The 18,788-nt window shown below is 33.3% G+C and overlaps 1 protein-coding gene across 7 annotated transcripts in view; it reads left to right on the forward strand.

The window, feature by feature from the left end:
- The window catches only part of LOC141397132 (zinc finger protein 711-like), a 36,099-nt gene extending 19,732 nt beyond the window's left edge, over positions 1 to 16,367 (forward strand). For 3 of the 7 annotated variants that reach the window (XM_073973059.1, XM_073973065.1, XM_073973060.1), the window contains one exon: positions 107 to 202. Coding sequence is in view for 4 of the 7 variants with exons in the window: in XM_073973062.1 (XP_073829163.1) it covers positions 13,994 to 14,116; positions 14,181 to 16,088 (2,031 nt within the window). In the remaining 3 variants the exon portion in view is untranslated. Of the gene's footprint in view, positions 1 to 106; positions 203 to 5,533; positions 5,694 to 13,983; positions 14,117 to 14,180 lie in introns of those variants that run through there. The other 4 variants (XM_073973062.1, XM_073973063.1, XM_073973061.1 and 1 more) reach the window with 3 other exon arrangements.
- Positions 16,368 to 18,788: the final 2,421 nt, after the last annotated feature.

Genomic DNA, 18,788 nt, shown 5'->3' on the forward strand with positions numbered 1-18,788 from the left:
ATAATTAGTAATAATTATTACTAATGTTGCAGATTTTGACAGTTGTATAAAGGAAAAGTTGCAGAAAAAAATGTTTCAGCAACATTTAGTAAGTAAAAAGACACACATACAATTATAAATCACGTGTAACATACATACATACATATGTATTTGTCTAAATAAATAAAGATATGTTCTGATTGAAAACTTGGGATTAATCAAATATCTATCAATGCAGAGGCGGGTTTAGACTTTACCTTAGTATGGTGAAAAATTTAATCTCCTTAGGATTAATTGGCGTAACGTGTTGGAAAACATCTGTCAATAAAATGCATATAGAACCACAAGGAGGAAAAGTCCTGCATCAGCCAGGCTTGCCCCATATTAGACTAGCCTTTAACGGCATTGCCCTGATAGAGGAATAAAATCAGGACATAGAACAAACGTTTTGGCACTTTTCTTTGAAAATAGTTTTTAGAAACATTGTTAACAAGAGCTGTGTCTTTTTACGTGATAATTCGTAATAATTATTACTAATGTTGCAGATTTTGACAGTTGTATAAAGGAAAAGTTGCTGAAAAAAATGTTTCAGCAACATTTAGTAAGTAAAAAGACACCCCTAATGTCGTGATCATGTTTGCTTTTATAAAGACACAAATTTCAACCCCCATTGCTACCATTCAAGCCAAAGAATACTACTCCCTTGCGGCAATTGTCAGTTTGAAGGTGAGAGAGGTGAGGTATATGGTATCCTGCCTCTCAACACCCTCTCTCACCAACAAAGTGACAATTGCCGCAAGGAAAATTGTCTACTGTAAATATGGAATAAATCTTTTTTTTTTTTTTTGGTGCGGGGGTTTTCAATTTATCTCTTTTTTTGCGGGCATTGTGTGGTATAAAATGCATAATTCGAATGAATATCAGCATATCTGGCGTAAAATCGATATTTTACTTGCGGAAGAAGCCAACACACCTGAGTTTAAATAAACTGTCTCTACTAATACGCTTCGTAAGAACAATTATTGTTTGGGCTTGAACGGTAAAAAGGGTATTGAAATCGTTGTTTTTATAAAAGCTAACATTAGTTGTGTCTTTTTACTTTTTCAGTAATAATTATTCAGTAACTTCTTTTCAGAGAGTAAGAGAGATTTTACTCTTTGATACGAAAATAGAGAAAAAAGTAAAAAGACAGCATTTAGTAAACTTTAGCAAGATAACAGTTGATAACCAAAACAAAAACATTGGCGCCAATGCATGAAAGAAAAACTAACTCCAAAGCAATGAAAAAGTTCTTCAATTTTAAGCAAAATAAATAAAAATAATTAATATATGTATTAATAAAGCAATCAATAAATGTAGCTGAATCGTAATATTTATAGTATTTTTTTCACAAAAATAAGATAAATATTGTGCAGCTGACCATTAGGAGATGATTAAAAAACAGCTGATCGAACTTGCATAAATGTTGCTGGGAAAAATTCTTTCAGCAACTTTTAGCAATTTGTCAGCAAACAACTGTCAAAATTGTTCTCTCACTTCGCTCTCTTTTACTGAACTTTTGTGTAAAAAGACAGCATTTAGTAACATTTCGTAATAATTATTACAAATTATCACGTAAAAAGACACACCTATTGTCAAAACGTTGTTAACAGCGTTTCTAATGCGGGGTACACACGATCAGTTTTGACTGTGGATTCTTCGGAATTATCGATAACTGTCCAGCAACCACAAAATATTTTGTGGTTGCCTGATGACTGACAAAAATGAACGGCAACCGATTATTTGAGCAAAACTGATCGTGTGTACCCCGCTTAAACACTACATATTTTCAGAGAAAAGTGCAAAAACTTGTGTTCTATGCCCCGATTTTTTCCTCTATCAGGGCAATTCTTTGCCATCTTAAAGACAATTTTTCAGCTTACAAAAATATATTTTGAAGGCTGAAAAGTTGTGACACTTATGATTACATTTTAATGAAATATTTAAAATTTTCATCAAATGTCGAATATTACAAAAAAGTCGATTTTTTTAAGTATTTGCGTTTTAGGTCAATTGCGTGGAAATGCATCGGCCAAATGAAGGTTTATAAGCATGGAAAGACAGACAACAGACAATACTACATACAACAAAATGCGAAAACCACACAAAAAATTGCAAAAATATAGGAGTTTTACGCCAATTTATGCAACCATTTTTGTGGCGTTTAAACGACCAGTGGATTTATGTGTCGTGTTACAATAATCGTTGAACTTTTATCGTTTATTAGAGTGTTAAGTTAATAGTACGTTTACATTACAGTTTTTTGTTGGGTTAACCCACTTCGAGAGGATTTATTTCACGTTTGCGCTATGGAATTGAACAAACCCACTGGGTTAATCCGGTTAAGTGTAACCGGGGTATAAGTTATATATTTTCCAGAACTGCAAGAATCTACTAATTTGTGAATTTTATTCGATATCGCAATCCTCTTATATAGTAACGAGTTTTTATTCTCTTTTGCAAGAAAATTGTAAAAAGAAAACAGACACCTTTCCTGAAAAAACAGCAAACAATCAGCTGACTTACCAAAACAGAACAATTTGTCCGCCATTAAAAGAACCAAAAATTTAAAATATATAAATGAAAATGACCAAAAAAAGGAATTTGTCCACTTTGCAACGTGTTTCTTTAAACAAACAATACAATTATGCTTGCTATTTCCACAATAAAATTGTTATAAATTTTCACAAACATACATATATCACCGAATATTTAAAAACAGATGATTGATTGTTTGCAGGAAGAAGAAGAGTTGCAAGCTGTTGCAAGAAAAAATTTGTCTAGCAAGAATATGCAAATTCTCAGTAGAAGAACTGTGAAAATGTCTCTCTGGAATCGCTCTCTTTTGCTGACTTTTTTGTGTTAACAGAAGACGACTTCCAGCCAGGGATGGAAAATTCAGTACAATAGTACTTTTTAAATACCATTTCAATACAAAAAGAACCGAAGTACCCCCGCGGCCAATTCAGTACCATTTCACATACTCTAGTCTAGAAAAACTTTATGTGGAACCAAAAATGCAAAATTCAAGATTAAAATTGATAGAAACTTTGAAAATCTGGATGTATGTACCTTCATGTTGGGAATATACCAAAATATGAACCTATATTGATAATTTTCTTCGTGGAGCTTTTCAGCCCTTTGGGAATCCGAAATATCAAGTTACAGTCACTAGGGTAGACTAATCATTTAAAAGACCACATCGAGCGGTATCGAAGTGCATTCCAATATGACAACCTGCAATAGTTTGACTATTGTTTTGATTACTGACAAAAAACAAAGTTTACATGGGCCACCAAAACATTTTGTTTTACTATCTGTTACAAATTTGCTCTGTTCCAGAACCTGCAAGAAGCTACTATTTTTTACTACGATAACAATTTTTCCTTTATGTTATCGAAGAAAATAGTCAAAAATAGTAGATTCTTGCAGTTCGGGAACAGACTGATTATTTAAAAAAAATATTTGTTCAGAGTTCAATATAAACAAGGCTTCACGACAGCGATCAAAACGATAGTCGGACTATCGACCGTTTTTCAGTTCTAGGCTATTTATAACGTGCATCTACATATACCCACAATCTTTATAGGAATGGTTTATACCCATATCGAATACAAACTTCCTAGGAGTAATTGAATTGACCTAATAAAAAAGCTGCATATTAAATATTGAGAGTTGTATCCTGAATTCAAAAGACGGACGGACATGGTTATATACTTAATGGGGTTTCTGACGAATATTTCGATGTGGTATAAACGGAATGACAAAGTTAATTATACCGTCCAGTATGGTATAAGAATATATACCATTTTGCAACATTCTTCAGATTTCATAGATATAAGCCTTTGTTGATTTTTTACTAAATACAAATTTTGCATTTTTTTCCTTAAAAATAATAACAAGTAAAAAGTGAAGTTCGGCCGTGCCGAACTTTTCATACACTCCACCATAAAATATTCTGATACTAAATATGGAATATTATTTTAATTCTTGTCCACAATTTTAGTTGGAAATATTTTGAGACCATGGATACCTAAAATGCATCTAAAAATGTGTTCAATCGTGCGGCACCTTTATATGTGGCTATATCAAAATACAGAAATCGAGAGGTACCGTTATATGGGGGTCCAAAACATGGACCTATGTTGACAGTTTTTGGTGGATATGTTTTGTGATCACTTGGAAACTCCACTGTCAAAGTACAGGTAGTTCGGTCAAAAATGTACTTAAAATCCTCCAAATACCGAAAATCGAGAGGTACCGTTATATGGGGGCTATACTAAAACAAGGACCTAAGTTGACGATTTTGGTGGAGATGTTTTGTGACCACTGGGAAACTTGAATGTAAAACTGCAGGAAGTTCTGTCAAATAATGTAGCTAAAATCCCGAAAATCGGGAGGTACCGTCATATGGGGGCTATACCAAAACGTGGACCTATGCCCATATCTTCTGAAATATAAGTTCGTTGATCACTAGGAACCCTAGCTAATTCGGTTTGAAATTATAGCTAATTCGGTTTGAAAATGTGACAAAAATTGCAAAATACCTGAAATCGGGAGGTACAGTTATATGGGAGCTATACCAAAAAGTGGACCGATATAGCCCATCGTTGAACTTGACCTGCCTGCAAACAAACGACGCATCTTCCCAAAATGTCAGCGTCCTATCTCTATTTTTGTCGATGCTAGAGTGATTACCACAGACGGACGGACGGACATGCACAGATCGACTTAGAATTTTACGCTGATCAAGAATATACAATGTATTTATAGGGTCGCAAATGATTATTTCAATGGGTTACCAACCGAAAAACAAACTAACCCCCTGTTTTTGTAAAAGTTTTTATTCGTCTCACACGAACTGTCAAAATTTGTAGATGGATTTACTCGCCTCAGTGCAAATGTAGAGCTCTAATTTTCAAAAGAGGAATTCTTAACTATATGGAACCGTTCTACGAAAAATTAGGTCCGTATGTCATCTGGGTGCTGAGCTATGGATGCCTGAATTATTACGAATATAAACGAACGAACAAAAAATAGTTACAAAAACAGGGGGTTAATATACCCTCCATACCATGGTGGAGGGTTTAAAAAGTACCTTTTCAATGAAAAAATACCATTTTTGTACTTTTTGAAATTTTTAATTTTCCATCCTTGTAGTGGCATTCTCTAACCCATTTTTTGGTTACCGACAAAAATCAGTAAAACTAAAACGCAAAATTATGAATGAATGTTACAATAAAAGTTTACATCACTGTTGCTATCGGTAGAACTTTGCGACTAATTTTTATTGATCGCTAACATACCGAATAATATCATTAATTACCGAAATTATAAGCATTTTAATTTTAAGGATTTTTGTCGATAACCAAAAAGTGCGTTAGAGATTTCCACTACTGCTTCCAACAACAATTTGTACTAATTGTTAAAATTTTTAGGGTAACCAGACAGACCTACATTTCAGCCCTTCTTCATTTGAAATGTTGCGGTTTGTTTATTTCGGGCATGAAACGATTGTGCCTGAGTGTGTTTGGTAAAGGAACCGTTTCGTTTGTTTGAGTTCATTGCCAGTTAGTTTGAAAACAGCAGCAGACGTGACTAGTACGCTTTGTGTATTCTGTTTTGTGTGCACCGCTGAAGAAGCATTTTGTGAAGTAAAGAATTTTTTTCTACAGGCAAGTTAAAACGTTTTTATTCAGATTTTGTATTCTGTTGAATAGTGAGAAGAGTATTTCTTATTTCTTAAGAGGCACACAATCTATCGTAAATTCTTTATGTATTTCGCTTGATTCTCTTTTCTGTATATGTTTCGCTAAAGTAGTAGGGTGGATAGAAACAAATGAGAATAATTTTTGACAGAGAAGAGGGCTGACCAAACTACAGGCGCTACGATTTGTTCGTGCATATTACAAGCGTTTGTCGGAATGTGTGCCAGTATCTTAAATCAGTGTGTGTGTGTGTGTGTGCATCTGTTTGTTTTGCAAACGATTAGAAGGGTTGCCATGAGATTATTTTTTGTTGGAAAAAGTTTATCAGTGACATGTTGACGAGTCTAAATCATAATTAAAATGTGATTGTTTTAATTTATACAGTTAGACACCAAACTGATTACTAGACATCGGATTTTGCATATTTGCATATTTTTTAATATTAAAGATACGAAGATTGTGATTGGACCAAAATTCGTTTCAAAGAAATCTAAATTCAATGGCAGGGTCATATTTCGTATTTATTTTGCATATTTGCATATTTTGCATATGCACAAAATATGCAAAAAATATGCAAAATATGCAAAAAATATGCAAAATATGCAAAAAATATGCAAAATATGCAAAAAATATGCAAAATATGCAAAAAATATGCAGAATATGCAAAAAATATGCAAAATATGCAAACAGATTTTGGCCGAAAATCGTCATAAAAGTCGTAAAATTATCATTTAAAGTTGGAAAAACCATCAAAAAATACATAACAGTGTTCTAAACTACGACTGTTGACCGTATAACGTCGATTTTTTCAGCAGATTATTATGTTATTGAGACCATTTACGACAGTGTGGTGTAGGGTATAAAAGTATGGTATCGTAATACCATTTTTTTATTATTAAACTATGTACAAATATAAAATTTGATAAAATATCAAACGTTTTATGTAAATTTCAATATTTTATTTTTTGTAGCATCTCAATTTAATATGTAGCATTGGGCTGGTTTGAACACAAAGGACCAAATCGATCTCGGATTTTTTAGCCGGGGAGCCGCCTAAACCTTTTATTATTGTTAGATTTTAAAAGTGCCAAAGTTTGAGCACAATTCGAATATGATAAAACGTGGTACTGGGGCCTCGAAGTTATGAAAATCTATTTTTTTGCTATTTGGTGACTTCGACGGCCCATATATGTGCAACGGTTAAAGCTACTTGCCCGTATTACGCATTTAATTAAAAGCTATTCTGTTCTTAACATTTCTTGCTGAACAACAAAGTACGTAAGTGTTACTGAATACGAGATAATAAACCCAATGTCTTGAAAAAGGCCCTAGGGCAAAAGTGGAGTCTATTAAAAAAAAACATTTTTCTTCCTATATTATCAAATTTTTGCGAATGAAAACGAATATATTTTACTTTATTTGAAAATGTTGCCTATTAGGGCGAAGATCTATTTTAATATTAATTTTAATTCATTTCTCGTTGGAGTCGAACTTAATGACCGATGATGTTTGCAAGTGAAAAAGGAAAACCGAAGATTCGAACCCCCACAACCACCATTATGTGACATGTTTCGCCCTTTGTAGAGACTCATCAGACATATTGGCCGTGGAATGGCATCGCAATCCATCAAACATTTCGTTTTTCAAATGTAATTTTGTAATTATGGCTTCAATGACAGACGCTTACATTTTGTTCATAATTTACTTATGCCCGTAATTTCAACATCTGGGTAAACGGGTAGGTAGCTACCTATTAGTTATCTTTACCTACGCGTTTGGTAATTTCTACATGCCATTTACCGAGGCGTGTAAATTTTGAAATCATGTGGTAATATTGGTGATTTTCATTCATGATTTCACAAAATCATTGCCACTTAGAAGTGTTTTACAACTTATAACACATTGGCAACGATTAACCAGGTAAAATCCTTGGTGTAAGTAACACGGCCGTTTTTGACTCGGTAACGTTACCTATGTGTTGAAATTATAAAATGTTGCTTACACGGGAGATATGTATCTGTGAACTCATAGATAATTACGGGCATTAAGGGTCTGACATAATGACAATTCGGTGATGAACTCGACTTGCTATGTCGCTCACAATTTTCAAGTTATTTACCATCCTTTACCCCTCCTGGTAATTGATGTTCTGTGGTCAAATTGCAGGATCTTTTTCAAGAAATTCGGAGTTAAAGTTTAATCTCTTGAACAACAATTAAGTCTCACTTGTAATTATGCCTGGTAAACCTTTTTCTAGGAATTTCGGCAGTTGATTTTAGTAAGTTTGGATCGATTATTTCTGGAGAAATTTCTATCTTTGCTTTGTTAAGATTTTTGTCGTCTTTTGGATCTTTACGGTGTTTTGCACCATCAAGTTCAGGACTAAGTTACCACATATGATTTATCATTTTGTTATTTCCTTTATCTGATATTTGTTTGTGAATGCCTTTCGTATTAAGTAAATCTTCAATGCGGATTAGGTCTTGTTTTGGACCTAAAAATATTTCTGAATATCGTTTTCACTATTTTTTGTATTAAACACAATCTATTGTCTCTATTTCTTTTTAACCTATTGATAATATTTACCCAATATATCCTATATTATATCTATATAAACATTATCTTGTTCATTATACGTTTTGTAAAATCAATAACCCAAACTCTCACTCTTAACACTCAGTTGTTGTCGTGTGGGATACCAAATAAATAAATAAATAAAATAGAAAAAAACATTCTGGGGGCGTTAAACCAGTTTCGAACGATTTAAACGCAAGGTGCTTCTACGGCCTCTTGTTCTTGGAAACTGAGCTGGGCAGTAGTTTGAAAACACTCTCGCCTACTTCGAACTTGGATTTGTCAATCGCAGACTATTCTTATAGAAATCGCTTGAATATGTTTGGTTGATGTCCGGATGTGCTTCCAAACTTGCAGTCAAAAATCCCTCTCAACAATTTTTCTAACAAGTTTGTACAGTGGTACAGAAGCTCTCGACCTAATATCTGCTCGAGCTGGTGAGACCCCATTATTCTAGGCATTTGTACACTGCTAGTTCTTGTTTCTCCCATGAGCTACTGTCAGTTTCAGGAACGCCTAGGAGTTGTTTTTTACCTCCATGTGATACCAGAACAGCTACCCGTTTTTTCTTCTCTGTTTTGAGAACATCTGGTAACAGTTTTCGATGCCAGTGCACGCAAATAGCCTCGTTCCTTGAAGCTGTTGCGTGTATTTTTCACGGTTTATTCTCCGCTGTTCACGAATAAACCTTCTAGAGATCTTATATTTGTAGGGATCCTCTCCGGTAGCTTCTACTGTAGCCAAAATGATACTAGTAACGTTCCTATACACCTTTCAGGGGTCCAGCACCAATGACAATTTCATAGTTACGATTTTCTTGAAGCCACGCTTGATTGTTTTCGGGACAGTTGATTCTTCAGATTCTACGATACGTTTAGCATCAAAACAAGACCTAGACCTCATTGAAAATGTATTGAAATATGAAAACATTGACACACAAATTTCAGAAATGGGAAATAACAACATGATTAATAATCTGTGGTATCTTAGTCCTGAACTTGCTGACCTGGCAAAACGCCGTAAAGAGCCAAAGGGAGACAAAAATCTTAACAAAGCAAAGATTCCAATTTCTTCAGAAATATTCGATCCAAACTTCCAAAAGAGCAACTGCCGATATTCCTAGAAAAATGTCTGGCATAATTCTTATTGTTCAAAAGATTAAACATTAACTCCGAATTTCTAGGAGGCGCAAAAGATGGTAAACAACTTGAAAGTTGCGAACTACATAGCAGAGCGTTCTTCAAGTTGTCAGCTGTACCCCCAGATAGCTCCAAAACCACATGATGTCCGACTCTTGAATAAATTTAAATTAGAACAAAATGTAAAAGACATTTGTTTTCATTCCAAAAATGTATAAAAAGGAAAATGTTTTTTTAATAGGCTCCATTTTCGTACAAAGGCGTACATAATCACGTTTTTCGGGACATTGGGTTTATTATCTCGAATTCAGTAATACTAACGTAGTTTGTTGTTTAGCAAGAAATGTTAAGAAAAAAATGGCCTTTAATTTAATTCTTAATATGGACCAAAAGCGTTAACCATTCCAGAGAAATGGGTTGCCGAAGTCGCTAAATAGCCAAAAAATTGAGATTTTCATAACTTCGAAGCCCCAGTGGCACGTGTTAACATATTCCAATTGTGCTCAAACTTTTACAGTCTTAAAATCTGATCAAACTAAAAACTTTATGCGGGTGCCGCCATAAAAAATCCGACATCGATTTGTTCCCTTTGAACAATAACCAGCCCAATGCTACAAATTATGACAAAGAAAATATTGAATTTTACATAGAACGTTTGATATTTTATCAAATATTCTATTTTTACATAGTTTAATAATAAAAAAATTGTATTACGATACCATATTTTTATACCCTACACCACACTGTCGTAAATGGTCTCAATAACATAATAATCTGCTGAAAAAATCGACGTTAAACTGTCAACAGTCTTGGTATAGAACACTGTTATGTATTTTTTGATGGTTTTTCCAACTTTAAATGACAATTTTACGACTTTTTTTTGACGATTTTCGGCCAAAATCTGTTTGCATATTTTGCATATTTTTTGCATATTCAGCATATTTTTTTTGCATATTTTGCATATTTTTTGCATATTTTGCATATTTTTTGCATATTTTTTGCATATTTTGCATATTTTTTGCATATTTTGCATATTTTTTGGCATATTTTTTGCATATTTTTTGCATATATTTTGCATATTTTTTGCATGTTTTTGATATGACCCCAAATATCGAAAAATTGACCTTTAAAACGCCTAGATCCAAAATTTGAGTCCAATCGGATGAGAAATAAAAAACATGCAAAAATCCGATGTCTACTGATTACAAACGATGAATTATTTAAAAATAGATTTTCATTAAAAATTACAACAAGAAATTGTCATTTGAAACCCAGTGGGTTTGTTAAATCCGGTTAGTAAAATAAAATAAGAAAATAGCTGAATTTTGTTACAAATTGAATGTGAATTTTCTATTTTTATAATATTATTCTCAAGTCCTATTACTTTTTATTTTTATTTGGTATGATTATTATGTAGTATGCCGAAAATAAGACATGTCTAATTATTTAAGAAAAAACTTAAATTATGACCAGAAATTTATATCAAAGATTTGTTAAAATAGTAATTTTTGAAAATTGTGGATCCAACGAAGTAAAAAATAAACATAGGAACAGCACAATATCTAAAACAGAGCTTGATACCGACTAAAAAAACTAAAATCGCCTTAAGATGGGAAGGAGGTGACAACAACATATCCTGCAGGGGATGATCAAATAATCATACGAATTATTAAGCATATCTCTCAGAAGTCATCATCGATAAATCTATATAAACCCATCCGATACATATCAAGGATCGGTATGCCAAAATAGGCAAATTTTCGGAAAATAGATGATCAAATAATCATACGAATTATTAAGCATATCTCTCAGAAGTCATCATCGATAAATCTATATAAACCCATCCGATACATATCAAGGATCGGTATGCCAAAATAGGCAAATTTTCGGAAAATAGTAATTTCCTGGAAAAACTGTTTTTGAAGTAGTGAAACCGATTACTTCTTGTCGATTTAAATCAATATTTAAGCTATATGACTTGAAAAAAATGTACTTGGTCACCAGGTCTGAAGATAATAGTATTTGTCCCTTATATAAAAAATTTACCCAGAATGTAGAAGGTGTTTTATATTGCCCTGGAGGTATTTTCATGGACAGTATGGTACTGGATGCATGAGGTCAAGATATTTATCAGCTCCAAAAACTAACCGGACAGATAATATGTCGAAATCGCACCATGTACACACAAGAAGTGTCGTATAACAGGGTGCTTTGGCATAATACTGCCTCTAAACGAATATATAATCACGTAAAACTAACATTTTTTGCAAATACATATGTTTAATTTCTCATCGGACCCGTTCAGCTTAAGTAATCTAAATTCATATGGGAGGTTCTGGGACTCTAATCTGGATTCTAGACTATTAAATATCGAATAAAGCGTTGGTAGTTAAAAATTATCCTTAGAGCACAGGATTCCGAAGGATATATTCATTTATTTAGTTAACTGGATTCCTAAACATTGTCTCCAGACAATAAATAAAATGTTTAAATCACAATATACTATCAATACAAAAATAATTCCTTCAGATTTTGAATATAATTTTTCAGTTGCAAATGTTTGTTTTTTTATATTTGTTTTGTATATTTTTGTAAAATAAGTGCAATTTTTGCAAATTAATTTTTAAATCTTTAAAAATTGACCCAATAAACAATAAATCTGCAAAAATATTTACATTTCAAATTCACAAACTACCTCAGAACTATATAAAATATGAACTAGTCATTCCAGTGGCAAATATTTTGAGCAGCACTGTATGTACAAAAAACCCAACATTATTGAAAAAACTTCTTGCAGGAATTCCTAATTAAAAATCTAAATTTTTAAAAATTCATCGTTTGCAATAATTTAGTTAACTAACTGTATGTATGTATTTTACATGGGTAAAAATGTGTGGTTTTTCTTATCGTTTTCCCATATGAATTATAGAGTGGGTGTCACAACCGTTAATTATTTTTCAGAGTCATTTCGCTCATTTACTCAAAGAGTGATACATCTCAAAAATACAGTTTCGAGAAACACGCGTTTGAAGTTGGCGATTGAAATTTTACTTCCCAACCTAAAAAGATTATTACACAAAAACTAAAATAACAACTTGGACCATATTTCGTAAACAGCTAGCCAGACATCACTGCTGAATTTCTGTGCAAAATTATGAATGATTTGAAGTGGTTTAGTGCTTCATAAACTCAAAAAACTTATGTTGAATTATGTAAAACTCGTAGTAAATGAGCTGTAACTGTTTGAATTTTAGAGATATCAGCATGAAAATTTGACACAATATAGAGAAGAAGAAATTGCTAACTCAGAAAACGCATTTTTTGAATTATGCCACTCATTGAGTAAATGAGCGATTTGTTGGAAAATAATTTCAAAGACTAGAAATGTCTACCCAAGTTTCCTACATAGGGAAACTATGTACGGTAACATAGGGCGGCTTCGCCACTGGGGCGCCTTCGCCAGCACCGATTTTCTTGATAACTATAACTGCTACAGAAACGCCGTTAAAGGGAAAATTGTGAGTTTAAAGAAGATCTTTTATCTCCCAAAAATTGGCATTTCTATCAAATATATGATTGCTGATGCACGCGGTTTCATGTTTTTGGGGTGGGTATATTTTGTGATATCTTGTATACCTTTTGTGATATCAAAATTATATTTTATACCGTTAATAGACAACTACTGAAGAATATAAATCCAAATAATTTGCATGATAAAAGTAATTATAAATGTCAATATATTCATATTATGAACTATGTAGGGGGTGGGGCGGCTACGCCATGTAGGGGTGTTGGGGTTAATGTGAGAAATATGTCAGGTTTAACTTAAATTGTTTATGCTATTGATATACCACGCTATAATGTGAATTTGAAATCAAATATTATGCTAAACCTATCTAGTTTGCCAAAAATTTCATTTTTTTGCCTAAATTCAAGGTACCTACTTCAATTAACGGCTAGAATATGTTTCTTTTTGTAAATTTTAGAATAATTTTTGACTATTAAATAGAAAACATGTTCTTTTTATGCATAATGTTGATATCTGGGGAGGAAGTATGGTAAATGCCAGTTTTAGAGTCCGTTGATATATGTCCTATGTCGATGGCGAAGCTACCCATGGGTGGGGAGGCTTCGCCACTTTTTAGACATTTTGTAAATGCTCAAAAATAATATTTTAAGAACAAAATTATAATCATTTATATGTCAAAACTTATAGTCAAGATATGCTAAAATTCTTACCACAAATAATATTTGGAAAAACTTTAATGATGTCGATATGAGAACATTTTGAAAAAAACGTGGCGAAGGCGCCCCATGTTACCATATATACTCTAAATACTAAATGCCATTTCAAAATTATGTCAGGAACATCATACGTCAGGAATAATCATTCAAGGTTGCTCATACAGAGCTTTATACTGTATAAATTATAGTGACTGAATATTGTAGTTTGATATTATCCCCCGCTATTTCGATTTCAGTCATTAACTAAAAGTAGTAGAAGTACAGTAGTACAATTTATAAAATATTATTTTATGTTTCAGACTCTGAAGAATGTCTGGCTCAAAGGTATGCCGCTTATGTCGAACATCATGTACGAATTCTATACGACTTACTGATGCCAGTGGTGCTACAAATGAAATATACAACATAACTATAAAATTCTTCGATCCAATGGTAATTTCATCCCTCATGTAACCCAGATAAACTTCGATTAAAAATTGCCGATTTTTGTTTTTAGTTTCTGGAAATTGAAAAGGAAACAACCGCAAATCAATTGTCTCTTTTGTGTATGCAATGTTGGCATCATATATCCAGATTTAATAATTTTCAACAGACTGTATTGCTGTTACATGCAAATCTTCACAAGGCAGCAGAAAGTGCTATTGTTGTGCGGGGCCAAGAAGAGGATGCCGGGAATTCAATTTGTAATACTGAGTCCATGTCTGACATGGAAATATCCAATGCAGAGTTAAGGATTAAACCTGACCCTGAGACTATCACATTGGATGCTGATATGTTGGAAAACCAAAATACTGAGCAATCGAATATTAAATTGGATGAAAAACGGGATGCCATAGACCCATTGGGTTCCACCACATATGCAGAGTATGATGAAAATGTACAATTTCACATCAAGAACGTCATGCATATCGACGAAGAATTTCAAGACGAGGAGTTTTCTGTTGATGAATTAAGTGATGAAAGTGAAAACTCAAATAACTCCGATGATGAACAATTAGAAATAGGAAGACCACCACAATCGTCAAACGGATCGTGCGATGAAAATGATCTACATGATGGCTCGTTAGGCGACAATGACGGAGGTAATACATCAGAACTACCTGGTCGATCCGCGAAAGGCCAAAACAGAACCAGCAATCAAAAAGACTTAAAGGAAAGCGATGAGTTCATAGCCAATTGGAGACCAATCCTCAAGTGTAAATCTTGTCCAAAATCATTTCCCACTCTAACTTTACTCAAGGCACATTTTCGCGCTAACCATCCTACAGAAGAATTCTATATAATGTGTTGTGAACGTAAATTACAATATCGTTTTAGCATAGAAGAACATGCAACTTTTCACATAAATCCCAAGGAACTTTCGTGTAAGTTGTGTGGTACTGGTTTTAAGAAATATGGCAATTTACGCACTCATATGATGAACTTCCATCCCGGCGACAGCAAAGTTCCTGTACGAAAACGGGCACGCGAAATAGATGAATTCCTTGCCAAATGGAAACCGGAGATCAAGTGTGAATATTGTTCAAAATCATTTCCTACATATTCCTTATTAAGGAAACACTTTCTCCCCGAACATCCCAATAAGACATTCTATATACAATGCTGTGACAGCAAATTACGAAGTCGTTCTCTCATCATAAAACATGCAACTCTTCACATCCATCCCAGTACGTTCACATGTCCATTGTGTGGCAATAGTTTTATATCAAAAAGTCTCTTAAATACTCATACGGCTACCGCTCATAATTCCGGCTTAACAAAAAATATCCGAAAAATTACAGAGGAAATGGATAACTACATAGCCAAATGGAAGCCTTGCCTCAATTGTGAATATTGTTCAGAAACGTTTCCAACATATACCTTACTAAAGATGCATTGCCAGGACCAGCATCCCGATCGTGAATTCTATATCTTGTGTTGTGGCAAAAAAATAATGCATCGTTATCGGGTCGAAGAGCATGCAATTATGCACATGAAGGCCGCTACATTTCGGTGTCTACTGTGTGGCAATTGTATGGGGTCAGAATTAAGTTTAAAAGATCACATGATGAAAATTCATCCCAGTGCAAAATTCTTGAATGAAAAAACAAATAACGAGGAGTACAAATTTAAATGTTCTCTATGTGAATTTTGTTGTAGTGATGAGGCAACTCTGGTGCAACATGGCAATTTTCACACCGAACTCTGTCGGTACTGCAATAGTGCTTTTGATAATAAAGAATCATTGAAGGAACACATGGCCGTTTCTCATTCAAGAATAAGTAATGTTCCTCGAATTAAAAAATGTGAATTTTGTCCCAAAACATTTAAAAATCGTTCTGGACATTATACACATTTTAGATCAATACACCCAGAAGAATTCGCTCGTAGAAAGAAATGGTATCGTCCTAAGACCAATAAATAGTAAAGGTGTTCGTAGTTATTGAGGCCATAAAATCAATTATCTTTTGAAATAATTCAAGCAGTAATGAAATTTATGTATAGTACGTTTAGATTTACGAGAAAAAAAAAAAAACAAACATGTATCAGTTCCATTTCGGATGGTTTCGCACATGTGTATGCTTTAAAGTAAAGACAAACAAACTAAAAAAATGAAAACGAACGTTTCACAAAAGTAAATACATAAAAATGTAAGCAATAATTAATAAAAATTATATAAATTTAATAAAAGTAATAAAACAAATATGTTTTTCATTTAAACCAATAAAAGAATACGCACGATCAAAAAAGTGATTCTCATTGCGAAATGCTTTATGAGAAGAATTAGGAAAATTAAGGAACTTTAAAATGCTTTTTATTTACCCATCGTGAACCAGACTGGTTTATCTGGTAAACTATGTTCACGGTTACATTTTTAAACAATAAAACAATACAAACAATAAATATATGGAATCCGTTATTCGCGATTATAATATTTGCGAAATCGCGTGTCTCTGTAAAATATGGGTCTTTTACACAAAATAGAATGTGGAGGCACATCCGCGGTTCTTGAAGAATCGATTTAAAATGGGTGTATATTGAAGTATTTTTGATGTGCGCTAATGAAACCGAATGCGCATCAAAATCGTATGCACATTGCGCGACTTTTACCCACTTTAAGGTTTTAGGCTAGGGATACGCAGTGGAATGCAATAACCGGTTTTTCGATTATACGGTTTTCGTGAAAACTTAAAACTCGATTTTCGGTTTGTCGATTATTTGAGAATGTATTAAAAGTCGACTTTCGATTATTCCGAAAACCGATTAAAATCGAATATAATCGACCATTTCCATTGATGCGATCCGTGATGTATATATGTATGTATACAAAACTACGCGGTTTTAGCACACCCAATAGCCAACTACGACTAATAGTCGACTACGAATAATAATAGAGTACGACTAAAGTGGGCTACACACTATCAGTTTTGACTGTCAGTCTGGCTCAAATAATAGGTTGCTTGCCAGCGTGGCCGTACATTTTTGTCAGTCATCAGACAACCACAAAATATTTTGTGGTTGCTGGACTGTTTGACATTAATCGATAATTCCGAAAAATCGACAGTCAAAACTGATCGTGTGTACCCTAGAGCTGGCAAAAAATCGATGGCACTATCGATAATATAGATTATTATTTAAAAATTCAAAATCGATAGATAGTTTTGCCTATCGATATTATCGGAATAAAAACCCTTAACCTGAAATCCATTGAAATAAATAGAAATTTCGCTGCTTTTCGGTTATGTGTGTGTAAGAAAGTATGTCCGTAGTCACACGTACGCATTTTTCGGTAAAATAAAATGTATTTTTTTTACATTTTTTATAAAATAAAAGCAGTTTATTCTCCTTCACATTTCTGTGAACTAATTTTGCAGAATTTCAAGAAAATCATTGACATTTCCTCCATTTTCATCTCCAAATTAATGGCGATGACAACTTAACGATAATATCGATAGCAATCGATATTTTAAAACATAATATCGAAAATATCTAATGTTGGGAATATCGATGGTTTGCCAGCTCTAGTGTACCCCGAATAATAGAATAACCGATTATCCGGTTTTCGCACAGTCAATAGTCGACTACGACTTTCAGAAATTTTGTGGCTAATAATCGATTAACCGAAATCGATTTTACGTATCCCTAGATTGGTCCATTTTACAGTGTTTAACGGTGTTTTATTTAAATATCATTTCAAATCTGGTAACTCAATTTTGACAAAGTTGCAGTTGACCAATCAGAATAAAATTTTGTACACTTTTCAGATTTGGATGACAATACATGAATATGAAATCAAAACCAATATTGGTACATTTTTACCATTTTTACAGTGTTTTTACGGTGTTTTATTTAAATAGTTGGACTAAAATATTGCACACTTTTCAGATTTGGATGACAGTACATGTATATGAAATTAAAACAAAGATTGGTCCATTTTACAGTGTTTAACGGTGTTTTATTTAAATTGCATTTCAAATCTGGTAACCCAATTTTGACAAAGTTGCAGTTGACCAATCAGACTAAAATTTTGCACACTTTTCAGATTTGGATGACAATACCTTTTTACGTTCTTTTATTAAAATTGTATTTCAAATCTGGTAACTCAATGTTGACAGAGTTGCAGTTGAACAATGGGACTAAAACTTTGTACACTTTTCAGATTTGGATGACAATATATGAATATCAAATTAAAACAAAGATTGGTCTAGGGATACGCAGTGGAATGCAATAATGGGTTTTTCGATTATACGGTTTTCGTGAAAACTTAAAACTCGATTTTCGGTTAGTCGATTATTTGAGAATGTATTAAAAGTCGACTTTCGATTATTCCGAAAACCGATTATAATCGAATATAATCGACCATTTTCATTGATGCGATCCGTGATGTATATATGTATAGAAAACTACGCGGTTTTAGCACACCCAATAGCCAATTACGACTAATAGTCGACTAAGAATAATAATAGAGTACGACTAAAGTGGGCTACACACTATCAGTTTTGACTGTCAGTCTGGCTCAAATAATAGGTTGCTTGCCAGCGTGGCCGTACATTTTTGTCAGTCATCAGACAACCACAAAATATTTTGTGGTTGCTGGACTGTTTGACATTAATCGATAATTCCG

Source organism: Musca autumnalis, unplaced genomic scaffold, assembly GCF_047663935.1.
Source record: "Musca autumnalis isolate F117 unplaced genomic scaffold, ASM4766393v1 scaffold_3, whole genome shotgun sequence".
NCBI lineage: Eukaryota > Metazoa > Arthropoda > Insecta > Diptera > Muscidae > Musca > Musca autumnalis.